The following is a 21,981-nucleotide window of genomic DNA, read 5'->3' on the forward strand; positions in this document are numbered from 1 at the left end:
GGTCTTTAATCCATTTTGAGTTTATTGTTGTGTATGGTGTTAGGGAGTGTTCCAATTTCATTCTTTTACATGTAGCTGTCCAGTTTTCCCAGCACCACTTAATGAAGAATCTGTCTTTTTTCCATTATATATTCTTGCCTTCTTTATCAAAGATAATGTGACCATATGTGCGGGGGTTTATCTCTGGGCTTTCTATCCTGTTCCACTGATCTATATTTCTGTTTTTGTGACAGTACCATACTGTCTTGATGACTGTAGCTTTGTAGTGTAGTCTGAAGTCAGGGATCCTGATTCCTCCAGCTCCGTTTTTTCTCAATATTGCTTTCACTGTTCTGTTTCTTTTGTGTTTCCATACAAAGTGTGAAAATTTTTGTTCTAGTTCTGTGAAAGATGCCATTGATAGTCTGATAGGGATTGCACTGAATCTGTAGATTGCTTTGGGTAGTATAGTCATTTTCACAATGTTGATTCTTCAATCCAAGAACATGGTATATCTCTCCATCTGTTTGTATCATCTTTAATTTCTTTCATCAGTGTCTTATTGTTTTCTGCATACAGGTCTTTCGTCTCCTTAGGTAGGTTTATTCCTAGGTATTTTATTATTTTTGTTGCAGTGGTAAATGGGAGTGTTTCCTTGATTTGACTTTCAGATTTTTCATCATTAGTGTATAGGAATGCAAGAAATTTCTGTGCATTTTGTGTGCTGCTACTTTATCAGATTCATTGATTAGCTCTAAGAGTTTTCTTGTAGCATGTTTAGGATTCTCTGTGTATAGAATCATGTCATCTGCAAACAATGACAGCTTTACTTCTTCTTCCTGATTTGGATTCTTTTTATTTCTTTTTATTTTCTGATGGCTGTGGCTAAAACTTCCAAAGCTATGTTGAATAATAGCAGTGAGAGTGGGCAACCTTGTCTTGCTCCTGATCTTAGAGGAAATGATTTCAGTTTTTCACCATCGAGAACGATGTTGCCTGTGGGTTTGTCATATATGGCCTTTACTATGTTTAGGTAAGTTCCCTCTATGCCTACTTTCTGGAAGGTTTTTTTTAATCATAAATGGGTGTTGAATTTTGTCGAAAGATTTTTCTGTATCTATTGAGATCATATGGTTTTTATCCTTCAATTTGTTAATATGGTGTTTCACATTGATTGATTTGCATATATTGAAGAATCCTTGCATTCCTGGGATAAACCCCACTTGAACGTGGTGTATGATCCTTTTAATGTGCCGTTGGATTCTGTTTGTTAGTATTTTGTTGAGGATTTTTGCATCTATGTTCATCAGTGATATTGGACTGTAATTTTCTTTCTTTGTGACATCTTTGTCTGGTTTTCATATTAGGGTGATGGTGGCCTCGTAGAATGAGTTGGGGAGTGTTCCTGCCTCTGCTATATTTTGGAAGAATTTGAGAAAGATAGGTGTTAGCTCTTCTCTAAATGTTTCATAGAATTCACCTGTGAAGCCATCTGGTCCTGGGCTTTTGTTTGTTGGAAGATTTTTAATTACAGTCTCAATTTCAGTGCTTGTGATTGGTCTGTTTATATTTTCTATTTCTTCCTGGTTCAGTCTCAGAAGGTTGTGCTTTTCTAAGAATTTGCCCATTTCTTCCAGGTTGTCCATTTTATTGGCATATAGTTGCTTGTTGTAATCTCTCATAATCCTTTGTATTTATGCAGTGTCAGTTGTTACTGCTCCTTTTTCATTTCTAATTCTATTGATTTGAGACTACTCCCTTTTTTTCTTGATGAGTCTGGCTAATGGTTTATCAATTTTGTTCATCTTCTCAAAGACCCAGCTTTTAGTTTTATTGATCTTTTCTATCATTTCCTTCATTTCTTTTTCATTTATTTCTGATCTGATTTCTTTCCTTCTGTTAACTTTGGGGTTTTTTTGTTATTCTTTCTCTAATTGCTTTAGGTATAAGTTTACATTGTTTATTTGGGATTTTTCTTGTTTCTTGAGGTTGGATTGTATTGCTAAAAACTTCCCTCTTAAAACTGCTTTTGCTGTATCCCATAAGTTTTGGGTCGTCATGTTTTCATTGTCATTTGTTTCTAGGTATTTTTTTATTTCCCCTTTGCTTTCTTCAGTGATCTCTTGGTTATTTAGTAGTGTATTTTTTAGCCTCCATGTGTTTTTTTTTTTTTTTTTTACAGATTTTTTTCCTATAATTGATATCTAGTCTCATAGCATTGTGGTTGGAAAAGATACTTGATGCGATTTCAGTTTTCTTAAATTAATCAACACTTGATTTGTTACCCAATATATGATCTATCCTGGAGAATTTTCCATGAGCACTTGAGAAGAAAGTGTATTCTGTTTTTTTTGGATGGAATGTCCTATAAACATCAATTAATTCCATCTTGTTTAATGTATCATTGAAAGCTTGTGTTTCCTTATTTATTTTCATTTTGGATGATCTGTCCATTGGTGAAAGTGGGGTGTTAAAGTCCCCTACTGTTATTGTGTTACTGTTGATTTCCCCTTTTATGGCTGTTAGCATTTGCCTCATGTATTTTGTTTCTCCTATGTTGGATGCATAAATATTTACAATTGTTATATCTTCTTCTTGGATTGATCCCTTGATATTATGTAGTGTCCTTCTTTGTCTATTGTCATAGTCTTTATTTTAAAGTCTATTTTATCTGATATGAGAATTTCTACTCCAGCTCTCTTTTGATTTCCATTTGCATGGAATATCTTTTTCCATCCCCTCCCTTTCAGTTTGTATGTGTCCCTAGGTTTGAAGTGGATCTCTTGTAGACAGCATATATATGGGTCTTGTTGTTGTATCCATTCAGCCAGTCTATGTCTTTTGTTTGGAGCATTTAATCCATTTGCATTTAAGGTAGTTATCTATATGTATGTTCCTATTACCATTTTCTTAATAGTTTTGGTTTTGTTATTGTAGGCCTTTTCCTTCTCTTGTGTTTCCTGCCTAGAGAAGTTTCTTCAGCAGTTGATGTAAAGCTCGTTTGGTGGTGCTGAATTCTCTTAGGTTTTTCTTGTCTGTAAAGGTTTTAATTTCTCCGTCGAATCTGAATGAGATACTTGCTGGGTAGAGTAACCTTGGTTGTAGTTTTTTCCCTTTCATCACTTTAAATATGTCCTGCCACTCCCTTCTGGCTTGCAGAGTTTCTGCTGATGATCAGCTGTTAACCTTATGGGGATTCCCTTGTATGTTATTTGTTGTTTTTCCCTTGATGCTTTTAATATTTTTTCTCTGTATTTAATTTTTGATAGTTTGATTACTATGTGTCTTGGCGTGTTTCTCCTTGCATTTATCCTTTTTGGGACTCTCTGTGCTACCTGGACTTGATTGACTATTTTCTCTCCCATATTAAGGGAGTTTTCAACTATAATCCCTAGAAATATTTTCTCAGTCCCTTTCTTTTTCTCTTCTTCTGGGACCCCTATAATTCGAATGTTGGTGTGTTAAATGTTGTCCCAGAGGTCTCTGAGACTGTCCTCAATTATTCTCATTCTTTTTTGTTTATTCTGCTCTGCAGTAGTTATTTCCACTATTTTATCTTCCAGGTCACTTATCCGTTCTTCTGCCTCATTTATTCTGCTATTGATTCCTTCTAGAGAATTTTTAATTTCATTTATTGTGTTGTTCATCATTTTTTGTTTGCTCTTTAGTTCTTCTAGGTCCTTGTTAAACTTTTCTTGTATTTTCTCCATTCTATTTCCAAGATTTTGGATCATCTTTACTGTCATTACACTGAATTTTTTTTCAGGTAGACTGCTTATTTCCTCTTCATTTGTTTGGTGTCATGGGTTTTTGCCCTGCTCCTTCACCTGCTGTATGTTTCTCTGTCTTCTCATTTTGCTTAACTTACTGTGTTTGTGGTCTCCTTTTCACAGGCTGCAGGTTCGTAGTTCCCGTTTGTTTTGGTGTCTGCCCCCAGTGGCTAAGGTTGGTTCAGTGAGTTGTGTAGGCTTCCTGGTAGAGGGGACTGGTGCCTATGTTCTGGTGGATGAGGCTGGATCTTTTCTTTTTGCTGGGCGGGACCACGTCCAGTGGTTGTTTTGGGGTGTCTGTGACCTAATTATGATTTTAGGCAGCCTCTCTGCTAATGGGTGTGATTGTGTTCCTGTCTTGCCTGTTGTTTGGCCTAGGGTGTCTAGCACTGTAGCTTGCTGGTCATTGAGCGGAGCTGGGTCTTAGCATTGATATGGACGTCATTGGGAGAGCTTTCACTATTTGATATGATGTGGAGCCGGGAGGTCTCTGGTGTACCAATGTCCTGAACTCAGCTCTCCCACCTCAGAGGCACAGGCCTGACACCTGGCCAGAGCACCTAGACCCTGTCAGCCACACGGTTTGCAAAGGAGAAATCATCTCAGGAGTGTTGCTTTGCCAAAGATCACTCAGCAAGGGGTGGTGAGTATCCCTGGCCGGGTAACCTTGCATTATTGTTTGTCCTGTTATGAAGATAGGCTGCCTGAAATGGCCTCAGCAAAGCTGCTACCTGAGTACATCATTAGTAGAAAGGGTTGATGGGCAGTGGCAGTCAGTCAGACAGGCACAGCAAAGAAGACCAGAAGGATTCTTTATTTACCATAGACAAACATATATTGTATATTTATTACATAAATAGTATATATAATATAAAATATTTATATCTTTTAGTGTAATAAACATATATTCATAATATATAAGTAGTAAATATTTTTATTTTAAATTATTTTTATTTATGCAATACTTATACATTTATATTTACTCAGATTAATTAATAAGAACATTGTTATTATTATTGCTATTGTTATTAAAGTACCTATCACTGACATATTTTTAATATCTATATTCATTTATATTATCCTGAATGCCAACATGAGGTTTCTGGAGCAGAGATCAGACTTATTATTATTTACAGCAGTAACATCATTGGTTCCTTACATCCCATTTTCTTCCCCTTCTGAGACAATAAGAGCCAGATAGACAGGCTTGCATGCTATAACAAAGTACAAGAACCCTGAAAATATGAATTTATAAGTTTATATGTACGTTGTTTCCCTCCCCTCCTAAGAGAGGGAAAGAAGCTTCCTTTCCCTAAGGTAAATAAATTCTCCTTTGAAAGGGAAGAGGATGGTGGGATTCTTCCCCATTGGAATGTAATATTACATGTGTAATGTTATGAATGTAATGTAATGGTATGTTTCCAGGGTTCTGGGTTTTATCCCCTTTAAAGAGTAAACACAGATTTACCTCCAGAAAGGTAAATCTCTTCAGGTTTCTCTCACTATTCAGTCATCATTTAACTTCCAAGGCTTGTTATTTAATACAGGTTCCAGTAAAATTTGCTCATAAAATCTTAGCCATGTAGATACACATGAGGATTTCCTTTCTGACAGTACAGTACTTAGTAGGCACTCAGTAAATGATAGCTACTAAAATCACTGTTATTGAATTCACTGTTCTCTAGATATACTTTGTTTTAGTCTCTTAGTATTCCTCCTACATACCAAAAGCTTTAAAGTTTTATTTTAATTTGCAGTTTCAGGAGAATTAAAGATGAGGATATCATGTATAAACATGTTCATTTTATAAATCCTTGAAATTTCTGATATTATTTAGTAATTAACACTTGTTGAATTAATAAAATGTTATTTTTGAGACTATACATGCCCTGTTCCTCCCTTTCCTGTGGATACTAAGAAAGACTTTGTTAATTTCACTAATAAAAAAGCCATTTCTATATAATACACACTTAGCCTTGGAAAGTGTAGGGACAAGAAAGGGAAATGAAAGAATTTATCTGTGACCATGTTCGCTCAACAAGTACCATAAAACAACTGGACAAGCAGTGATTTATGTGTGGAATTTTATCATGGATTTTTAAACCTTAAAACGATCTCTATTGTATCCAATTTAGTTTTACACTAAACTGGGCACTCATTTTTGTCTTGCAGTTTCTATAGTATCCTCTCTAATATCTAGCACTGACTGCTAATCTGGCTTGATTTTTGCATTTGAGATGCGGGATTATGGAATGTGAGTAGCAGCAGATTGGAGATGAAGATCTGAATTCCAATCCAGGTTGTACCACCTAGTAGCAGAATCTATCTAGTTAGATAATCTCTGAATCTCAGTACTTATTCATAAAATGAGGGTAATGACAACACCACTTTTCTGATCTTAAACAACTGTGGCTATCAAAAAATAATGTATATCAAAGCAACACAGAAAACTTTAAAACATGGAATATATTTGTAAGAAATCATGGGAGTAAGAAGACAACAGCCAAAATTTTAATGATTGTAAATAGCTGTGTAGGAGATGATACAAAAATTACCAACATGATCAATACCTCAGATCCTATTAAAGTGATAAATAGGTGATATTATGGATAATTTTATAACAATATATTTCATAATTTAGATGAAATAAACAAATTATTTGAAAACCAGAACTTACCAAAACTTACACTAGAAGAAGAGAAAGAAAAATCTGTGTGGGATGATAGTAATGTCCCTTATCTAGGAAAGTTGCTTTCCTTTAAGATACAATTTATACACAATAAAATGCACACATTTATGTGTTAAGTTAGATAGGTTTTGACAATTTTATACCTATGTAAACACCTTCCAAACCAGACAACTCCTTGAATTTGTAGCTAATCCACAACTACTACTTAATTAGAACAGTCTCAATGTGTGCCTCACCTCAGGGTTATTTTACAAATGTATAATCCTTCAATTTTATGGTTATTCTTGAAAAAAGGAGAAGCAAGAATAAAGTCTGAATTAGAATTGAATCTTGAGGTCTGTTACTAGCAATAACCTTTCTAGGCTTTAGTATAGAAAGCCCATTGAAGACATGAAGATAGTAATTGTAGTGTGGTGAAGTGGTGGTCCCCAAAACAATATGTCACCTGGAACCTGTGAATGGGACCTTATATGGGGAAAGGGTCTGTGCGTATGTAATTAAATTATGGATTTGAGATAAAATCATCCTGAATTATCAGGGTGGGCTTTCAATCCAATGACAAGTATCTCTATCACAGAAGACACACAGAAGACAAGGCCATTTAAAGACAGAGGCAGAGATATGAGTTACGCAGCCACAGTCAAAAAGCTAGAAGAGGCTAGGAAGGAATCACCCCTAAAGTCTCAGGGAATGAATACAGGGGTGCAGGGCCACTGGTGATAAATATGCACAATGAAGAGCCTGTAGGCAGTCAGTTGCTGGTTTCAGAAAAAGGCTGCTGATTTCTCATCTTTCTCTTTTATAAGCTGATACTTTATTATATTTATTTACTTATTTTTTTGGAAGTATGTACTACAGGGCATCACAGCTACAGAGAACTCTGTTTAGGAGTGAATAGAAAAATACAACAATAAATAGTTATATTTATTTTTTCCTTCCTAATGTGAAACTATGCTGCATTGGCCCCTTGCACAGTGTTAGCATGTGTCAGCAAGTTGATTGCTCCTCCCTCTTCTTTTGCTGGAAACAAACACACAAAAAACAAAAGAATTCTCATGGAAGTTTAAGGGATAGAATGTAAAATGAGATGAGTTATCTCTTACAACTCATCTGTAGAGTTTATAACAACTCTTTATAGAGTTAATGTTATGAGATCCTAGAAGTTGCGGGGCTGATAAGTGGGACTTTGGATCAGTCATTTTTTGTCACCTTGTTAATACAACCTTCGCAGGGTTCCTCCCCTGAGCCTGCTCTTTATGCTGGATTGTCATGTGTTATTCTTCTATCCATAATGGCAGCACAGATACGGAAGCATTAGCAAACACTACTCATTGGTTTTACCATATGGAATAATTAATGTTTATTAAGAAAGCTTAATAGGCCATATCTATGCACTTAATCAATTATTTACCATCAAAATATTATTTACCATTAAAATATAAGTAAACTACAAGCATTTATTATAACAATGCCTTAATTTGTGAAATACTCTGATAAGAGCATCTTTTATTGTTTGATTCTTTGTTGTTGTACCTTAGCTTTCCCTGCCTCCTGATCTGTCTAGAAAGTGTGATGTGAAAAACAAAACAACATAAAACATAAGCATAGACTATTTAACTAGTGATGCACAGTTTGTATTTATTAATAGGTAAGACAGGCGCACATTCAATGATTAAGGGAGGAAAGAAGGCAAAATAAATAAAACTAATTAGCTTGAAGAAAGTCTAAAATATGAAGACTGGGTCCTATAAAAGTATTGTGTTGGCATGTAAGAACTTCAAGACCAAAAATAAATCATGAATTCAATGGAATAATTCACAAAGGCTAATATTACAATTATTATCCCCATCTCAAAAGTACTTTGCAAGAAAAGGCAAAATGTTTAAGAAACACACACACACAGCTAATTTTTAGTGTTGGTTTTCTAATAAATATTTTTTGACTTTGTAAAAATTATATTTAATCTGAATTTTCCATGTTTTGCTTTGTATATTTGGATTGAATTAAGATTTCTAATATCCAAGTCTCAAATTAGGATGCTAAATAAATATGAATAGAACTATGAAGGTGCCTTGAATATTCTCAATAAAGCCAATGCTATGGACCGTCCTAGAACTTGAAAAAAATAATTGAAATGAAAAACATGAATGAATTCAGAAAATAATGTCCTGATGTTGTTCTATATTTGACCCTTGGATTGTTACACTTCTATTTGGGCTCCACATCATCTCAGATCTGTTTTACTTTGCATAGTGATGAGAATGTTATGTTTCAAAAATTGTGGATCTAATTACCTTTTTCCTCAGCCCAGCGTGTCATGAATGTCAGTGCCATTCAAATCTTGCAAGTGTTTTAATTTCATATATTAAATTTAAGTATTGATGTGTATATTCTCTGATTGCAGAAAGGAGAATATTGCAATGAAGGAAGTGTACATGGAACGTTTTAGATTCAATTTTATTTAGTCTAAGCAGGGAGTCTTTGATTATATCCTTTAAACTGTGCATAGTGTTTATGCCACTTAGAGAGTAGGCTAGGACTTGGAGGGAATTGGAACAAGAGGTGAGGGAAATCTTTTCCTACTTAAAGGCAAAAGCACAGGATCTCAGGCTATGAGAAACTTTGGCAGTGAGGAGGAGGTGTGTGGCATAGGAATGAAAGTGTAGGCTGTGGAGTTAGAGAGACTTGGGTTTAAATCTAGCTCTACCACTTACTTATGGTATGATCTTGAGCTACTATCTGAAATTCATTGGTTGTCAGTTCCCCCATTTGTAAAGACAGGGTAATAATAGTTTCTACCTTAATAGTAAGTTTGTGGATTAAATTAGGTGATATGTGTAGAGTGCTTAGCCTAGTATTGGTATATGAAAAAGGCAATTATTATCCTATTCATTCCAGGTCATGCTCATTGGGTGCCAACTGTAAAAAAGAAAGTGCATGCAGACTGTTTTTGTCTAGTTCAGCACCCACTAAGCCCACATGGACTAAATATTTTAAACGGTTATTTCTGGAAAAAAATGCAAAGGGTATATTTTAGTATGGTAGTGAGTTAAAGTTTAGTCAACTCAATCCAGTTTAGAGCTGAACTACACATAACCTTTGTTTTTGTTTTTGTGTCTTTTCCTTTCTTCACCTCTGTCTACATACTAACATTGTCTTCCACCATATTTTTAGCCTGCCTTCATTTCATCCTTTTTCACCAATGGCTCATCTACTTACAACTCTGATTTCTGGGTAACTTTAGTGAGCTTTGAATTCCTTTCCTTTAAGACTGTGATCTATTTATTTCCCCCAACTTTTCTGGTATTTTTTAAATCTCTTTTATCTTCTGGATGCTTTCTCGTATATTAAAAATATATCCACATTAATCCAGTCTAAAAAACAACAAATAAACTCTTTCTCGATTCTTTTACTCTCTATAGTTAATGATCAATTTTTCTAACTTCTCAGCCTAATCTTAATTTCTAGAGAGAATAATGTAGTTCATAGTTGATGTTTCCTTTCTTCTCTTCACACTTATTCTCTCAACTGATTGCATTGTCTCCTGCATTCATGAATCCACAGAGACCCCTCCAACAAAGAACACCAAGAATCTCTGAAATGCTACTTCTGATGAATAATTTTTATCTTATCATATTTCTTCACTTCCTTTGAAGCATTGATTATTTATTTCCGAACAGTCTTTACCTTTTTGACTCTCATGAAATCACACTCACCTGGTTATCTTTACATTTCTCTGATGATTTCATCTATAATGTCATTGTGGGTTTTATTTTTATTCTCCCACTCAAATATCAGTGCCATTCAGAGAACTTGTTGTTATTCAGAGTGTCGTCTGTGCTATACGCAGTATACTTCTAAGTCTGCATGTAGTCCCCTTTTACATTTTAACTACCATGTATATGCTTTTCAAATTATTGTTATATCTTTAGTCTAGAATTTAGTCTTTAACCAAATTGGTGTTGAATGACATCCCTCATTTTCTGGGATAACATCACATGGATGTCCCACAAACACATCACCTCCAATTTTATCACTCATTTTATCAAATCTAGAAATACTTGCAATCTTGACCCCTTTTAAAGGTTTCTAACTCCAGTTAATTACTAAGTAGTACCAATTTTATCTCAAGCATTTACCAAACACATCTCCTCCTCTCTGTTTCTACTACCACTGTCCTGGCCTAACTTCTCACTCTTTCTCACTGTATTACTGCAATAGTCTTCTGTCTATACTTCCTGTTTCCATCGTTTCTCTTTTAAATTTATTCCCCACATATGCATCAATGTGTGCTATCCTGAATACACACTTGAAAATACCACTTGCTCTGTTCAAAACCCTCCAAGGACTTCCTATTACCTACAGAAATGGTTTTCAAACTTTATTTTAACAACTGTAGGTTTTAAAAGAAAAATTTCACATAGAGTTTAATATACAAATACAAATTTTTAGTAATTTAAATTTCAAAACTCTGACTCTTGGTTATATAGAAAAGCAATTCCTAGCAAGTGTGATAAAAATCAAACACCATCCAGTAATAGTGTAGTCCTTTCCTCCTTACTGAGCATTTTGTATGCTTTGTTATTTTGCTTGATCCTGACATGAGCTCTCTGGTGTTAGAAGGGCAAGTATATTTACATTTCAGCTTTATGGAGGATAATACTAAGCTTGAGAGATTAATGACTTACTCAAGGTTGTCTGGCAGTCTTAGACTAATTTAATAAGAAAAGAGTCTCAAGTCTTAAAAAGCTCATGGTATAGTGATAAAAACAGAAATATAACAAAAATGTAATAAACGGTGAGTAAAAAGCAAACACAAGGTGATATGGAAAGACTGACAAGAGAACTATGAATTCTGATGGGTTGGTGAGGATCGAGGAAAACAGTTATAGAAAGAAGCCTGATAAACAGATAAAGAAAAAGCATTCCAGGCAGAAGAAGAAATGGCAGAAAGGGACAGAGATAGCAAAGGTAAGGATGAATTCAAGGTTTGGTGAATAGACTGCTGTGACTTAAGCAGTAGCTATATGAAAATAGTGCAAATAAGTTTATGGGAAAGAAAGACTTGTTTAAAGGTGAAAGAAGATAGGTTGGGACTTGTTTGTGAAATATACTAATGAGTTTGGACTTTCCTCTACAGACAATAAGGACCATAGTTTGGGTGAAAGTAATGAGTAACTGGACTATGGCAACAAATAAGAACTTGTAGAGAATTGTCTAAACATATGAATTAGAAAGAAATTGGCTAGTGTAGTTCTGTGGTACCAAGGTTGCAAGAAATGGGAGTCAAGAATGACATAAAATTTCACATTTGGGTAAAATGTAGGTATTATGCTATTATCCAAGGTAAGAAATTAAGGTGACAATGGGGGAACACATGCTCATGATTTGCAACATGAATTAATGTGTCTGAAAGCTCTTGTAGGCAAAAAATGATGAACTGAAAACAGGAACTAAGCCAGAGATAAAGATTTGGGAATTATCAATCTGAATTTGGTCATTGAAGCCAGAAAAGTAGACCAAACCACCTAGGGAGACTGTGATAAGGAGAAGATTAGGTAGACCACCTAGAAACAATAAAGGCTCAAAAAAGGAAAAGAGAATCCAGTTATAGGTAGAAAATAATATATGAATGGAGAACCACCAGAGTCAAATCATGGAATTTAGGAAAGAGAGTTGAAAGAAGAAAGGTGTGCTAAATATTGTTAAATGTTACAGAAAGGACAAGTAAGTTGAGAGACTGGGGAGACACACTGAATTTTTTTTTTTTTTTTTTGCGGTACGCGGGCCTCTCACTGCTGTGGCCTCCCCCATTGCGGAGCACAGGCTCCGGACGCGCAGGCCTAGCGGCCATGGCTTATGGGCCCAGCCGCTCCGCGCCATGTGGGATCTTCCCGGACCGGGGCGCGAACCCGCAGTCCTCTGCATCAGCAGGCGGACTCTCATCCACTGCGCCACCAGGGAAGCCCCGAGACACACTGAATTTTAAACTAGATCCTGGATAAACTTTTCTTATCAATATCACTTCTTCTGTGATATTCTTACTATGATCTCCATGTGACATACATACAATATTAAGTTCTGCATATCTTAACTTACTCTTTCATTTCAGTCTATCAATGAATTGTTCTAAACGAAAGTGCTCTCTAAATGGTTAGTGGTGTTTTACTTGCCTCTGTTCATCAACAGGTGGGAGCCATTATCAAACAGCTATCAATCATAGTTAATTTGATAGCAGTGAAAATCTTTTACAAAGCATATATTCTTTTTAATCTTTTCATTATTTTTTATGTCAGGATATATAAATAACTGTTCATAAATGATTATTATTATATTGAAAAGGAATGGTAGTGTCTTAATATTTTCAAACACATTGATGTTAGATTATCGTCCAAATCGCATTAGATTAAGTTCCATGAGATTAAGGACAACATCCTGCATTTAGTGTAGGACCTGGCATACAGTAATTGTCAAATGCATATTCTTTAAATGCTTATAAAAATGAGGCACTAGAAACAAACAATGGGATGAAAGAGATAGGTGAAGGAACCAGAAAGAGAAGGAGATTATATTAGAGAATAAGGCACATATGGATAATTTAATTTAATATGTTCTGTTTTTGAATAATTGAAAGTTCAATAAAAACCTCATTAATTATAACTCCCAATTTCTATTCTTATGGGATCATTCATTTTGAGGCTCGCTGATAGTTTACTTTTGCACTATTTATGAAGTTTTGTTTTGCTAAGTATACTAAACGGATAAAATTATTTCAGCTTTATTTGCAATTACTCATGGGGCAAACTTTTTAAGAACTTCAAGCTTAATTATTAAATGAAAATGAATACGGCAAATTGTCCATGTCATACTTTCACTAAAGTCAATTCAGAGATACCTCTATGCAAATTGTACACTGTTTCCCACAGGATCACACAGAGTCTTTGGATTTCCTTTAGTTCAGCATGATACCGTAATCACTACCCCATCATTACCACCCTCACCATCATTATTATGATATTTATTGTTTTTAGCAACATCATCAATGTTATTAAACATAGTGTCTCCTATGTAGCAGGATTGGACTGTTGACAACATCTCTGTGAAATATATGTTATTCTCCAAGTTTCTTAGATGCTGTAACTAATCCTCTGGAGATTAAGATGCTTAATATGGCACAACTGTTAAGTGGCAAAACCCAAATTTTAACCTATTTCTATGTTGACTGCCCAAAATACCTCCACAAAACTCTGTTGATAAACAAAATTAAGTGTATTAGACCTATTTCAGTAAAGAAGAATACCACCTTGACTGAGTGTATTAGTTTCCTAGGGCTGCCATAACAAAGCACAACAGATTGAGTGACTTAAACAACAGACATGTATTGTCTTAACAGTTCAAGGTGTTACCAGTGTTGGTTTTTCCTGAGGTCTGTGACAGAGAATCAGTTCCAAGCCTCTTGACCAGTTTCTGGTGATTTTGAGGTAATCTTTTGAGTTCTTTGGCTTGTAGACACATCGCTCCAGTCTGTGCCTTCATGTGTGAATGCTTTTCTCCCTGTATACAAATTTGTCTCTAAATTTCCTCTTTTTATAAGGACACCAGTCACATTGTACTAGGGACCAACTCTAGTCCAGTATGACCTCATTCTAACTTAGTTATTTATGCAGTGACCTATTTCCAAATAAGATCACATTCTGAGGTACTAAAGGCTAGGATTTCACATATGAATTATTCAACCCATAGCACTGAGTCTTAGTAGTCTCTCAAAATGGGGAGAAATTAGGAAAAGGCATTTATGATATTTTAGGCCTTGGCTGTGTGGTTTTATGGCAGGTCTTAAAAACTGGAATACTGGTTGGAACTGGGCAGTTTCTAAAATTACTTTTAGATTGGTGGTTAAAATGAGGAGAGGAACATAAACAAGTTTTGACAAATAAGCGTTAGTCTTGATAGGTAAGCTATTTGGTTGATTCATGGTCTTATTATCGAAAAGTGCATATATGCTGGAGCAAACAGCTAAATTACTTTTTTTTTTAATCATAGTATTGTTCAAAATAGGGGGTTAAGAGTCTGCTTGATCACAGAATTATTTAATATATGAAGATTTACAATTATGTTGGTTTCATTTCTCATGTGTATGACTTCTGAGTCTCAACTACAGCATCCTAACTTTCTTTCTCACTATTGATATATCCTAATGTAGTCTGTTCTGCTGTTGGATTACTCTAATAAATAGTTCTAATAGAATTCAAATTAAATTTGTTATCCTGTGTGGTCATTGTTGGTGTAGACTTGACTTAATCTATCTTTCCCATGATGATTTTGAAAAATTTACCTATCTATATATCTATCATCTATTTTTCTTTCTTTCTGTATATCTATCACCTGCATAAGTACATATATTCTGTCCCAATCTTATATTTTTTAAGACAAATAAGTTTAGTTACTTCAGGTTTTCAAATGAAAATTATATGTAGATAATAATTGTTTCATAGGATACTTATAGTGTTGATAACTATAAGAGCATTGTTTTAGGTATTGTCTTAGTCCATTTGAGCTGTTATAACAAAGTATCACAGACTGAGTGGCTTGTAAACAACAGGAATTTATTTCTCAAGTTCTGGTGGCTGGAAGTCCAAGATCAGGGTGCAAGCATGCTTAGGTGAGAGCCCTCCTCCAGGTTGCAGAATTCTTATTGTATCCTCACATAAGGGGCTAGGGAGCTCTGTGAGGTCTCTTTTATAGGACACTAATTCCAATTATGAAAACAAAGCCCTGATGACCTAATCACATCCCTAAGGCCCCACCTCCTAATACTGTTACTTTGGAGATTAGGATTTCAGCATATGAATTGGGGGGGGGGCATAAATATTCAGACCGTAGCAGATAGCTACCTTATCAGCATCCCGTGTCTTCTTGCATCCTGAAATTTATCTGCACCTGCAAGTACAGAATGATTAATTACAATATCTTGATTCATTTCAACCATCTTCACGCTAAGGGTCTGATACAACGTTACAACTTTATTGGCAGCACATAAAGCCATGAGGTCATTCTACTCAAAACATATCCTACTATTGTTTTGAAGTAAGTTTTGCAGTATTTAAAATATTATGCACCCTGTTGCCTAGACTTTTTTTTTATTAAAAACATTCTATTCTACCAGTCTTTAAGCATAAAATTTAATATATAAAATAGAGAAGGGGTTTTAGATATGGGTTTTGCAGTCAAGGTATCTTACTCTACACTGTCTGCATTTGAAAAATAAAAGGGTGAACAGCAAATAATGATCTCTTCTGAGTAAGAAAACATTCTTTGGTAAATACAAATAATGTCAAGTGTTATAGAAGTCTAGTCATTTTAATTTATAAATATTTTGTGACTGGTTAATTATATCAGCAGAATGAAGTCCAACAATCAACAGAAACCTTACAGCAATTTAGAGTCCTTTTTAATCTTTAAAGAAAATCCAATAAGCCCTTGAAAAACAAAATCAATGAAGAGTTTAGAATGTTTATTTTCTGGTTTTCCACAGGGTCCAAGTTTTCTCTCTGAAGGCTTTTTCCCTAAACGTGCGACAAAAATTGAAGAAATGGATCCTTTTTTCAAACTTCACGAGACCATTACCAAGGTAGGAGAGGAATGCATTCATGAAAAGATTGAGAAAGTTTTTTTCTTTCTGTTAGTAGAAGGAGGAAAGGAAAATAACCAATCAAGAGAAATATATATATATATATATATATATATATATTCATTTGGAGAATATACTAGAGAGGATTTCACGTACCTCCTACTATTTTACTAAGGAGTAAAGATGATAAGCAACTCAATCAAGATCATACAGACCAATAACTGATGATTTGTATTAAAAAATCAATTATTTTTTAATTGAAGTACAGTTGTGCAATATTTTGTACATTACAGGTATACAGTAGTGATTCACAATTTTTAAAGGTTATACTCCATTTACGGTTATTATAAAATATAAGCTATATTCCTTGTATTGTACTATATATCCTGGTAGCTTATTTTATACATAATAGTTGTACCTCTTACTCCCATGCCCTTTTATTTCTCCTCCCTGTCCCCTCTCCCCACTGGTAACCACTAGTTTGTTCTCTATATCTGTGAGCCTGCTTCTTTTTTGTTATATTCACTAGTTTGTTGTGTTTTTTAGATTCCACATTGTTGTTTGTGGTACTTTATTGTTGCAGTAAAAAAAAAAAAAAGGCTCTTTTTCTTAAAGAAAAAGTTAGACTGAATTTACAATAATTGCTTTTATTTGATGATGCTTATACCTATTTTTATGGTATATACTTGGCTGTGAGTTTATAGAATGAAGAAAATTAAATCCTACAGTATGGAGCAAATAAGTTTAATGTTCTGAGATCATATGACATTATGTGAATTTTTACATTTACCAACAATTGATTTAACCAGTCATAACCAGTCTTTGGGGGATAGAGTTTGTACAGAATATTGGCATTTCAGTACACTTAAAATAATCCATATTTATGTATGCTTAGTTGAAAGATTGAATCATTCTTAAATCTTCTTAGTGAAATTTTACAAGGCTATTTTTCTGCTTTAGAAAGAGGAATTGTGGTAAAATAACTGAACTCAATGAGTGGCAATGGAATGAGCTCAGAATACAAAAACTAAAATTTTAGGTCTACCCTCACGTTTAAGAGATGTGTATGTTTATTTTTTTCTGAACTTTTAAAATAAGTAGAGTTTGGACCATATTTTATGTAAAATTCTCCTAAGCTCAAGATTTCTGAACTTAAACTACATTTATAGCTCTTTCCTTTCCAGTCTAATCTAGTTCCTTGATTTAGTTTTGAATATATCCATTCTCTGATCATTATTCATTCTTATTTGGATATAGTAAAATAGACATGGCCCCCAAATAATAACTCCTTAGCATTTGAAATCTTAACTGTACTCCTGATGTGCAAAGAAAGGGGGGGGGGAGAGAGAGAGAGAGAGAGAGAGGGAGGGAGGGAGGGAGGGAGGGAGGGGGAGAGAGAGAGAAAGAAATACAAATCTGATACCTATATCTATATCTATCTATATATCTATTTGAGTATATATATCTATATACATTTGGATGAGGATGTGTGTGTGTTTATATGTATGTGTATGTATATATATATTTGTTCAAATCTTATGGACACTTAGAGCCTAGTTTTATATACTTTTTTTTTTTTTTTTTGCGGTCCGCGGGCCTCTCACTGTTGTGGCCTCTCCCGTTGCGGAGCACAGACTCCGGACGCGCAGGCTCAGCGGCCATGGCTCATGGGCCCAGCCGCTCCGCGGCATGTGGGATCTTCCTGGACCGGGGCACGAACCCATGTCCCCTGCATCGGCAGGCGGAATCTCAACCACTGCGCCACCAGGGAAGCCCTATATACTTATTTTTAAGTAAAGCATTATAGGATTTTTAGGGCAATGAAAGAATAATACTTTCTCCAATTTTTCTGCTTTTCTCTGTGGATCAGGAAATTCATGGATTTTTATAGAAGGGGCAGTTTGAGAACATATTGATATCAGGTATATAATGAGAAGATAATGTCTAGCACATGAAATTCCTAGCCAGAGAAAATTCTAAGGTTTTGATTTTCAAGGTATAAACACTCACTGATTCTTGCTACATGAGGCCTCGGCCATCCTACAACTCCTGAGAGAATGTTGGGAAGCAAGGATGGATGGGTCAGAGGGAGTAGGGGAGCATAGAATATGGCCTGACACATAAATATGAGATCAGTACTTAGTGTGAAACAGAAAATAAGAGGCCATTTGAACGAAGACACAAATTTATGCACAGATATTGGTACAATTTCTACATGTATTTTCAAATATATTTCTCGTGTAAGCAGATGTTTAACCCATTAAATGGATGGTGGAAAGAATTCTATGTGTATGAAAAATTAAAATCTAAAGTGCAGAAGCAGGTGTTCTATGACATTTTTAAATGATGGCATGTATTTACCTAATGTTGATACTGTTTCCCCAGTCATCACATTACCTGTGGTAACCACTCGTGTTGTAGACTCAGGCCAAGGGAAGAAATTGTGCTTCAGAAGTTCAGTCTTATTTCACCAATATAGGAACTTGTTGAACCATAAAAAAAAAAAAGTGTTTAATAGATACTTTGTTTTAAAATCAGATTTTCTTTGATCAACAACAAAGTGAAAGTATAAATATAGAGGGGTTGACCAGAGCACAAAACTAGGAAATATGGATTTTAGTTCTATCTTGACTCCCAACTTGTTATATTATTTAGTAGAACTTTATTTTCTACATCAAAAAATGGTACAGTCATAATGGATTTTCTCACTAGGATTCGCTGAGATTGAAAAGATGGTGTGTACATTTTCTCTGGAAATGCAATATATATATAATTGAGTATAATTATTGACACATTAAAGAATACTAGTGCTAATGTATTCAAAATAGGCCCCTACTTGAATTTTCTACATTTAGCTTTTACTTTAAAGAAAAGAGAGGAAAAAAATACCAACTTAGATATGAAAGCATATAACTAAATTAATTAATTAAATACTGAGAATATAGTGATAAGTTAACGTGTATAAATGGAGTATAAAATTTAATTTGTGAAGGGTTGAGGTCTTTAGAATATTTTGTTTCAGTAGGGATAATAGTGGTATTATCACAGTATATCACATGTTTATTATAATCCACATAGCAGTGTGATATTATAGAAATAGTGCTGGATTTTGAATAGAAAGATATAGATAGGTTTAAATTCTGTCACTGTCAATTATGAAAATGATATGAAATATGAAGAACACTTCGTAAAATGATAACACACAGTTATTATTGCTATTATTATCAATACTAAAACATTTTCAAGAAATCAGAAACAATGGAAATACTGAAGATACTATTCCTTATTTTCCCAATAAAAGTTTAAACTTGATACACAACACTATAACACAATCATATATTTAATGTTATCTAATTAAATACAAAAATATACATCTTATAGAAAGGTTCATATAATACAATCTGTTGTTTTTTCCAAATTAATAACTGCATTCTAGACCTTTGTTATATACCACAAATATAATTTATGTCAAATTAAATTACAATTTCTAAGCATTAAAAATTTAATAATTTTTCATTAGTGCTTTTCTGAATTAAAAATAAATTAAAAATAAATAAACCACACTTATACATGGGATGTGAGCTGTGAGTTGAATCCTAGTAAGTAGTTTTCCAATGTTGTCCTATAGTTCCTTTTTTAAAAAAAAATGTTTTACAAAGTTTGAATTTATCTTGGCATTTGTCTCTTTGATATAAAGCATGAAACCAAGAAAGTAATGAATAAGTCTCAATATTGATGCCAAAATGTGTAATTTATCATGGATTCAGGGACAGTCAGGTGGTACAGTATAAAGCTGCTGAAGGGTTGCACCTTACATCGATGTTGAAGATGTTTTCTTCAATTACCTTAAATTACCTTAAAATTACCTTAAAAAATAGCATTTTTTTAAAAAATTATCATAGAGACCAAACTAATTCTTCCAAAGACTAAACATGAATGAAATACCAATATAAATCTTAGCTGCTTAATCCTTTAATAAATGAATAAAATCACCATGGATTCATGTTTTGAAATAGGCTTATTTCTCCTTCTACACCTAGGAATTTTCTCATTATATTTCTAAATCATCAGCATTGAGCTCATAAATTGTTATTAGATATCTAAGCATTCTAGTAGCCTACTATAAGCCAAGGATGAAGCAAAACACTTGAAATAAAAAACAATTAACATACAGGAGTGGGTCCAAGGTAAGCAATTCATTTCAATATAACATACTAAAAGAGATGATAGTAATATGGGCAACGTATGGGAGGGAAGAGGATGAAGATTTTACCTCTATGAGACTTGAAGAATTCACCAGAGAGGAGATGCTTGAGGAATTTAAGAATTTGAACTTTATCTTAATATCAGTGAATTTCCCTTGAGAGTTCCTTAAAGAGTAGGTTGTTGGTAGTAGTGTGCAAGATATGATGATGTGTAGTTTAGAAAAGAGAAGATAGATTTAAGAGATATTTCTAGCACTGGATATGTACAGGATATATGATTTCCTGGATATGGAACATGAAGCAGAATGAATAGTAAAGGATCATTTGAATAATTCTATCTTGGACAAAGTTGATATTATTGAATTAACTACATTAGGGGCTGGCCTGAAGAAAGTGATAATGAGTTTGACGATGGATATGTGGAATTTTGTTTACTATAGTGCATCTAGGCAGATATGTCAAGGAAGCAGTTGGGTACATGAGGTTAGAGCTCAGGAAGAAGTAGGATCTAGAAATGCTTTATCTGATATAATAACCACTAGTCACATGTGGATTTAAATTAAATTAAAAATTAATTAAATGAAATTAGAATTTCATTTTCTCCATCTCATTAGCTACAATCCACATGCTTAGTAATCACATATGGGTAGTGACTACTGCACTGAATAGCATACATTATGGAACATTTTCGTCATCACTAATGATAGAGATGATGTTACCCTGACAGTATTCATGATGAGGACAAAAAGAAAAATGGAGAGGACAAACAATCCAGGGTAGAGTGTTTCATTAAATCTACAGGATGATGCTATTCTAAGAAGGAGAAATGTTCAAAAGCATATCCACACACCACCTTGCACCCATTAGGATGGCTAATATCAAAAGATAAAACAAAACAAAGCAGAAAATAACAAGTGTTGGTGAGGATTTGGAGAAATTGGAACCCTCATGAACTGTTGGTGGGAATATAAGATAGTAGTGCTGCTGTGGAAAACAACATGGCAGTTCCTCAAAAAATTAAAAATAGAGTTACCACATGATCCACCAATTCCACTTCTGGGTATATACCCCAAAGAATTGAAAGTGGCATCTTGAAGAGATATTTGTACACCCATATTGATAGTAGCATTATTCACAATAGCTAAAATGTGGAGACCACTCAAGTGTCCATAGATGGATGAATGGATAAGCAAAATGTGGTGTGTACATACAACAGAATATGATTCAACCTCTAAAAGATAGGAAACTCTGACATTTGCTACAACATGGATAAACCTTGAGGACACTATGCTAAGTGAAATAAGCCAGTCACCAAAAGAAAAATACTATATGATTCCACTTACATGAGATTCCTAGGATAAGCCATAATCACAGAGACAGAAAGCAGAATGGTGGTTGCCAGGAGTGAGGGGGAGAAGAGAGTGGGGAGTTGACTCTTTAATGGGTATAGAGTTTCAGCTTTAAAAGGTGAAAACAGATATGGAAATGGATAGTGGTGATGATTATACATTATGAATGTATTTAATATCACTGAACTGTACACTTAAAAGTAGTTAAGATGGTAAATTTTAAGTCATGTGTGTTTTACCACATTTTTTTTTAATTGGAAAAAATTATATTCACCCAATCAACTGCTCATTTACTATAACTTTTGAAGCAAGTATTTGGAAATTTAAAATTGTTTTTCTCTTCATTTATGCCTGCTCC

General features: G+C 34.3%; 1 protein-coding gene across 1 annotated transcript in view; it reads left to right on the plus strand.

Annotated features, from left to right (window-relative positions):
* The window catches only part of NAALADL2 (N-acetylated alpha-linked acidic dipeptidase like 2), a 913,415-nt gene that overhangs the window by 681,276 nt on the left and 210,158 nt on the right, over positions 1-21,981 (plus strand). Inside the window, exon 11 of the mRNA XM_067738075.1 lies at positions 15,974-16,069. Within this exon, the coding sequence (XP_067594176.1) occupies positions 15,974-16,069 (96 nt within the window). The remainder of the gene's footprint in view (positions 1-15,973; positions 16,070-21,981) is intronic.

The sequence above is a fragment of the Pseudorca crassidens genome, chromosome 5 (assembly GCF_039906515.1).
Source record: "Pseudorca crassidens isolate mPseCra1 chromosome 5, mPseCra1.hap1, whole genome shotgun sequence".
In the NCBI taxonomy this organism is placed as follows: Eukaryota; Metazoa; Chordata; class Mammalia; order Artiodactyla; family Delphinidae; genus Pseudorca; species Pseudorca crassidens.